The sequence below is a fragment of the Cyclopterus lumpus genome, chromosome 17 (assembly GCF_009769545.1).
Source record: "Cyclopterus lumpus isolate fCycLum1 chromosome 17, fCycLum1.pri, whole genome shotgun sequence".
In the NCBI taxonomy this organism is placed as follows: Eukaryota; Metazoa; Chordata; class Actinopteri; order Perciformes; family Cyclopteridae; genus Cyclopterus; species Cyclopterus lumpus.
The window spans coordinates 1,792,873-1,800,372 of record NC_046982.1 but is presented as its reverse complement, the minus strand read 5'-3'; the positions used below and the strand labels follow the sequence as shown (position 1 = coordinate 1,800,372).

The following is a 7,500-nucleotide window of genomic DNA, read 5'->3' as shown; positions in this document are numbered from 1 at the left end:
ATTCATCCATAAGGAGAGAGAGAAGAGCAAATAGGTGCTCAGTGTATCCTAAAACATCCCCCAGCAGCCTATAAGCCTATAGCAGCATATCAAGGGGCTCGACCAGGGCAAACCTGATTCAGCCCTAACTATAAGCACTATTAAAGAGGAAAGTCTTAAGTCTATTCTTAAATGAGGTGACTGTTTCTGCCTCCTGGACTGAAAGTGGAAGCTGGTTCCATAAAAGAGGAGCTTGATAACTGAAGGCTCTGGCTCCCATCCTACTTTTTAGGACTCTAGGAACCACAAGTAGCCCCGCATTTAGTGAGCGCAGCTCTCTAGTGGGGCAATATGGTACTACAAGCTCCTTAAGATATGATGGTGCATCACCAATCAAGGCTTTGTGGGTGAGGAGAAGAATTTTAATTGTGATTCTTGATTTTACAGGGAGCCAGTGCAGCGCAGCTAATACAGGAGTAATGTGATCTCTTTTCTTAGTTTTTGTGAGTACACAAGCTGCAGCATTCTGGATCAACTGGAGGGATTTAAGAGACTTATTAGAGCAGCCTGATAATAAGGAGTTGCAGTAATCTAGTCTCGAAGTAACAAACGCGTGAACCAGCTTTTCTACATCTTTTTGGGACAAGATGTGCCTGATTTTTGAAATGTTACGTAGATGAAAAAATGCAATCCTTGAGATTTGCTTAACGTGGGAGTTAAAGGACAAGTCTCGGTCAAAGATAACGCCTAGATTATTTACAGTGGTGTTGGATGCCAGGGCAATGTCATCTACAGAAACCACATCACCAGATTTTGTCTGAGTTTAACATCAGGAAGTTGCAGGTCATCCATGTTTTTTTGTCTTTAAGACATTCTTGAATTTTAGCGAGCTGGTTGGTCTCCTCTGGTTTGATCGATAGATATAATTGAGTATCGTCTGCATAGCAATGAAAGTTTATGCAGTGTTTCCTGATAATATTGCCCAAATAGGATAAATAGGATTTAAACCAACTTAGTGCGGTACCTGAAATGCCAATCGACTGATCCAGTCTCTGTAATAGGATGTCATGATCAATGGTGTCGAACGCAGCACTAAGGTCTAATAATACCAGTACGGAGATGAGTCCTTTATCTGATGCAATTAGGAGGTCATTTGTAATTTTCACCAGTGCTGTCTCTGTGCTTTGGTGTTTTCTAAATCCTGACTGAAACTCCTCAAATAAACTATTCTGATGTAGAAAGTCACACAACTGATTTGCGACTACTTTCTCAAGGATCTTAGAGAGGAAGGGAAGGTTAGAGATCGGTCTGTAGTTAGCCAACACCTCTGGATTAAGAGTGGGCTTTTTCAGGAGTGGTTTAATTACAGCTACTTTGAAGGAATGTGGTACATGCCCTATTAGCAAAGACACATTAACAATATCCAGCAGAGAGGTGCCAATTAAAGGCAACACGTCTTTAAGCAGCCTTGTTGGGATGGGGTCTAAGAGACAGGTAGACGGTTTAGAAGTAGAAACCATTGAGGACAATTGGTCTAGGTTAATGGGAGAAAAGCTATCCAAATATACACCAGGGCATACAGCCGTTTCCAAGGCCACTCCTCTTGATGACAGATCGGCAGTAGTTGAGGGCAAGGGATCATCAATCTTGCCTCTAATAGTTCAAATATTTTCATTGAAGAAGTTCATGAAGTCATTACTACTGAGGTCTATTGGAATACACGGCTCCACAGAGCTGTGACTCTGTCAGCCTCGCTACAGTGCTAAAGAGAACCCTGGGGTTGTTCTTATTTTTCTCTATTACTGATGAGTAATAGGCTGCTCTGGCATTACGGGGAGCCTTTTTATATGTTTTAAGGCTATCTCGCCAAACTAAGTGTGATTCTTCCAGATTGGTGGAACGCCATATGCTTTCGAGCTTTCGTGAAGTTTGCTTTAGGTCTTGGGTCTGATGGTTCTACCAGGGAGCAAACCGCCTTTGCCTCACTGTCTTTTTCTTTAGTGGGGCTATCAAGTCTAGTGTCATTCTCAGTGAGCCTGTAGCACTATCGACAAGATGATCAATCTGGGACGGACTAAAGTTAGCACAGGAGTCCTCCGTCACATTGAGACGTGGTATTGAATCAAATGCAGAAGGAATCGCTTCTTTAAATTTAGCTACAGCACTGTCAGTTAGACATCTGGTGTAGAAACTTTTGACTAACGGTGTACACTCCGGGAGTATAAACTCAAAAGTTATGAGGTAATGGTCTGACAGAAGAGGGTTCTGTGGAAGACCTCCAAATGCTCAATGTCAATGCCATATGTAAGAACAAGGTGGAGGGTGTGGCCAAAGCAGTGAGTGGGTTTCTGTACTCTCTGACAGAAGCCAATCGAGTCCAACAATGAGATAAATGCAGTACTAAGGCAATCATTATCAATATCCTTATGAATATTAAAATCTCCTACAATAATAACATTATCACTTTTAAGGACTAAACTTGATAAACACTCTGAAAATTCAGATTTAAATTCTGAATATGGACCTGGTGGCCGGTACAGTATAACAAATAGGATTGGCTGTAATGTTTTACAGGTTGGATGTGAAAGACTAAGAACAAGGCTTTCAAATGATACAGCTTTAGATGACAGAGATCTAATATTTAGGAGTCCACATTTAATTCTCTTGTTTTGTTGCACTTTTGAAATAGTGATGTTAACCTGTATGAGGTTATTTTGTATGACTCCTGATTTAATTAATTTAAGTGGCCGTGGGACAGACACAGTCTCTATAGAGTTAAGGTTAAGGGTGGTAACTGCTCGAATGGAAGTGCAGAGAAGGGTGGAAGACTACAACTCTGCTTCTGCTTCCTGATCTGAACTCTGGGTCATGGATTAAGTCCGCTAATCAACTTCGCCATGTTTGCAGAAATGAGACGCGCTCCATCCCAAGTGGGATGAATGCCGTCTCGACTCATCAGATCAGGCTTTCCCCAGAAAGTCTGCCAGTTATCTATGTAGCCCACACACTACCTGCCCAGCACCAGACAGACACAGTTGGAGACTAGCTAATCAACATTGTAGAACACTGTTGTTTTTCTTGAGTTGTAATATTGGTGTATCATTGGTGGAGACCAAAAACATGAGCTGAAATGATACTGATTTTAAAAAGCTACAAAGTCTACCGGTACATTATCAAAGGGCTTGAGAATAGGGGTGTGACAATGCAGCAATGCATATCATTGATAGGGTTTACATCACTTCCCTTGGGATCATCACCAACTGCAAAGCCTTGACCCCCCTGTGAACCCTACTGTTGGTAGGATGGCATGCTCTGGCAACCCGCAGGTGCACACTCCTGTACAATACTATTATATACAAGGCAGTTATTGGGCTGCTCCCACCCTATCTATGTATTCGTTTTTCAAATATGTTCTTGGGGGTCACAGGACTTTATTAAAATGCAGAATGTTTTAAAACGCTATGATTGAAAGACCTGTGTAAATGTACCTGTTCTTGTAGAGCGCTTTTCTGGTCTTCTGACCACTCAAAGAGCTTTAACACTACATCACATCATTCACCCATTCACACCCATTCACACACTGATGGGAGGGGCTACCATGCAAGGTGCCACCTGCCCATCAGGAATAACTAACATTCACACATTGTAGGTTAAGTGTCTTGCCCAAGAAAACATTGACAAGCCGAGGATCGAACCACCGATCGACCGCACTGTAACTAAACAGAAATGTTGAGATGTGTGACCTTTTGATTCTTAAATAAATGTTAAAAAAGGGAGAACCCTGTGATCTAGCTGCACTAAGAGACATCTAGGAAGGCCTTGAGTCTATTTTCTTAACTGGAACCTTGCTTTCTGTTTCAGGGGTTGGTCATAAAGTCTCTCCTGTTGGCTGCCTTGGCTCTGGGAATCTCTGGTCTCCTAATGGCACTGCTGTCTTCTATTGCTGAAATTTGACATTTAATGGCAAATAAACTACATTTCTATTTCTATTTCTATTCATTTTTTTAAAGTGACTTCTTATGCAAGGCTTGGAATGACTGTGTTATTACATGTTCAGTGAAGCCTGTGAAGTTGCATGTACTAAAAAGATTCTTACTTTTGACCACATAGAAAAAATAGACCTGCTGTACAAAGAAAATGTGTATTTTTATTGAGTCCTAGGGAGGCGGTCCGGGTGGGTGGTTGCCTTCCAGAGACCATGGTTCACATCCTGTGTCCTGGCTTCTAGAGACCATGGTTCACATCCTGTGTCCTGGCTTCTAGAGACCATGGTTCACATCCTGTGTCCTGGCTTCCAGAAACCATGGTTCACATCCCGTGTCCTTGCTTCCAGAGACCATGGTTCACATCCTGTGTCCTGGTTTCCAGAGACCATGGTTCACATCCCGTGTCCTGGCTTCCAGAAACCATGGTTCACATCCTGTGTCCTGGTTTCCAGAGACCATGGTTCACATCCTGTGTCCTGGTTTCCAGAGAACATGGTTCACATCCCGTGTCCTGGCTTCCAGAGACCATGGTTCACATCCCGTGTCCTGGTTCACATCCTGTGTCCATCGGCATCAAACACACCTTGGTTAAAGTTAGGGGAAGATGGTGCTCAGCAAATGGAAGTAAGCACTTTGTGTGTTGTGCTTCTGGTCACTGTGGATGTTTTCTGAAATAGACTACGACCTTGAGCGTTAACCTAACCTCGACCAAGTGCTACAAGGGACTAAACACAAGCATGAGAAGTTAAATGAAGCTCTAGCATAAGTTCAAATGATACTCTTGTATGCTGAAGCCTGTAGTTCATTTCTCAAACAGCTGCCATTCACTCCTCACCCATGCTCACTCATGATGTACGGGGCTGTCAATCATGATCACAGCTGTTTGGATCAGCTCGTCTCTTCTATCCAATATCACAATGAAATAATGACATCTTGAAGACAACTTATCAGGAAGCCAAAGGGAATTAAAAATGTTATGTCTATATGTTTATATAAATGGAGACCATTTTGGATGCAGAGAATCAAATCTCTCATAATGCAGTATCGTCTGTGTTCTATCACAGGAGCAGACAGCATCAGCTTCAGTCTCCTTCTTATATCATTTACAAATATTAACACACGTATTGTCCAGCGCCGTTAGCAAAATAAATGCAAATGTTAGATCTAGGAATTAGTTCTTATTATTTAATACTACAAACAACACAAACAATAAATTATTGTATGATGATTTAATTATGCTTGTTTGTTTGCTGTGTGTGTTGTTATCTGCAACGATAATACTACATATTATACTGTACAGCAGTGTGTTACATAACAAGATGAACCCAAGATACCATGTCAATCAGTGTGACATCACAAACCACAGCTTCTCCACGCCTTCAATGGAACACAAGGACGCTGCAAAGACGTCACTCAGTATCGCAATGAGGAAAGCAAGCTGCTACGAGGTTATTAATCCAGTCTATGTAAAAACAACAGCACACTAATCCTCTAAAAGGTTGGATAAGACTGTCACAGATTACAGATGTGTGCGTGTGTGTGTTTGTGTGTGTGTGTGAGAGAGAGAGAATACTCTGTATGCGTGCATCCGTCCTATAATAAGTGTGTCAGTGTGAGAGTGTAAGGCTGAACATTTGTGTTTCGCAAATGTCGCTAAATCTGCTGTTTCCTGATTGGCTGCTGCCCCCACACACTCAATATGCACCCCGCGAGATGTGAGCGAGAGCGAGGTGATCTACTGGGGAAAGAGAGAAGAGAACAACAGTGGTGTGGGAATATATCCAGAGCCCAGGGTTAGCAGTTTACATGACATCACTTCTACTGCTGGATGAGCAGGTAAGACACAACAACTCTCCTTGACCACATTGACAAGAATATAACTCCATAAGGTTGTTAATGTCTTCTGTGTGATTCATACATTTAGACGAGGCGTTAGAGTTATGACACTTGGATGGTTGCAACCTGTAGGGTAAACAATGATGATGATATTCTCGTCAAGGTGTTTGATCTATTCATTATGGAGGAGTATGAATATTTTCCTAACTGAAGTACAAGCTCAATCAAGGACAAAACTACTGACATAAGCTCAAATTTGTCTCTGGCTCATCATCAACATAACACATGGCACTGTTTTGTCTTTACATTTTCCATCAAACAAATTAATTTTTAATCTAACAAATCAAGCATATCCCTGTCTCAAATGTTTGACCTTATCAAATTACCTTATTTAACACCAATTGTAAAAGTTGCACTTGCAAATGAACTGCATCCTCATGTATATATACTGTATAATAGTAATATTATATAATATAATTATATCCTCATATAATATTATATATTATATCGATATCGATATTAATATCAACATAAATTAGTTGGGAGAGTTTGGCATTGTAGCCCGAAGGCATTCTGGGAAATGTAGGCATGGAGAAGAACGTGTGCTGAAAATTAATCATGAAATATCTTGGAGAACACCATAAAGGATTGAAGATGAGATTATGGTGATGGGATAAGCACATCTTGACATGTTGGATTACCAAATGTTTAGTAATATTTGTCAAGATTGATTACTCTTCCATTTATATACAGTATATATACATTCACAAGGAAATACACAAATCTCCATAAGCCTTGGAGAAACAATTGGATTTGATCCATGTGTCATTATGATAACAGAGCACGGGGTGAATCATGTTATGTTGCCCCATGTGTGGATTGATCTTTGAGTGGAAACAGGAAACACTGACGTCCCTGCACAGTTAAAGTGTGTGTGTGTGTGTGTGTGTGTGTGTGTGTGTGTGTGTGTGTGTGTGTGTGTGTGTGTGTGTGTGTGTGTGTGTGTGTGTGTGTGTGTGTGTGTGTGTGTGTGTGTGTGTGTGTGTCTTCCCACTGGCCGTCACTCTGATGAACAATTAATCAGACACCTCCATCTGCACTACTTGCACTATCACCACTTTCTGCACTACATCCCCGATTCACTGTTGTTGTTTATATTGTACATACATGTTGCTATTGTTGTCTTTAATGTCTTTATATTCATCCTGTTATTTGTCATTTAAATATGTATGTACAATGAGAGCGTACGTGAAATTCCATGTATGTGCACACATACATGGCCAATAAAGCTGATTCTGATTCTGATGTGTATATGTAAGTGTGTGTGTGTGTGCCCGCGTGTGTGTGCCCGCGTGTGTGTGTGTGTGTGTGTGTGTGTGTGTGTGTGTGTGTGTGTGTGTGTGTGTGTGTGTGTGTGTGTGTGTGTGTGTGTGTGTGTGTGTGTGTGTGTGTGTGTGTGTGTGTGTGTGTGTGTGTGTGTGTGTGTGTGTGTGTGTGTGTGTGTGTGTGTGTGTGTGTGTGTGTGTGTGTGTGTGTGTGTGTGTGTGTGTGTGTGTGTGTGTGTGTGTGTGTGTGTGTGTGTGTGTGTGTGTGTGTGTGTGTGTGTGGCCTAGAGGTGGCATCACAGTGTCATCTAGCTGTGACCTTGTATTTCATCTATTAGTCCATATAAAATTAGATAATGATTTACACTGCAGGG

At 41.5% G+C, this 7,500-nt stretch overlaps 2 protein-coding genes across 5 annotated transcripts in view; both read left to right on the top strand.

Annotated features, from left to right (window-relative positions):
• The window catches only part of frrs1a (ferric-chelate reductase 1a), a 16,680-nt gene extending 12,712 nt beyond the window's left edge, over window positions 1-3,968 (top strand). For all 4 annotated transcript variants that reach the window (XM_034556296.1, XM_034556295.1, XM_034556293.1 and 1 more), the window contains exon 17: window positions 3,841-3,968. In XM_034556296.1, coding sequence (XP_034412187.1) covers window positions 3,841-3,933 — 93 coding nt within the window. In that variant the 3' untranslated portion in view covers window positions 3,934-3,968. The remainder of the gene's footprint in view (window positions 1-3,840) is intronic.
• Window positions 3,969-5,520: 1,552 nt separating this feature from the next.
• si:ch211-153l6.6 (apoptotic chromatin condensation inducer in the nucleus) overlaps window positions 5,521-7,500 on the top strand; it is a 29,228-nt gene continuing 27,248 nt past the window's right edge. The window contains exon 1 of the mRNA XM_034556292.1: window positions 5,521-5,801. Coding sequence (XP_034412183.1) covers window positions 5,772-5,801 — 30 coding nt within the window. The 5' untranslated portion in view covers window positions 5,521-5,771. The remainder of the gene's footprint in view (window positions 5,802-7,500) is intronic.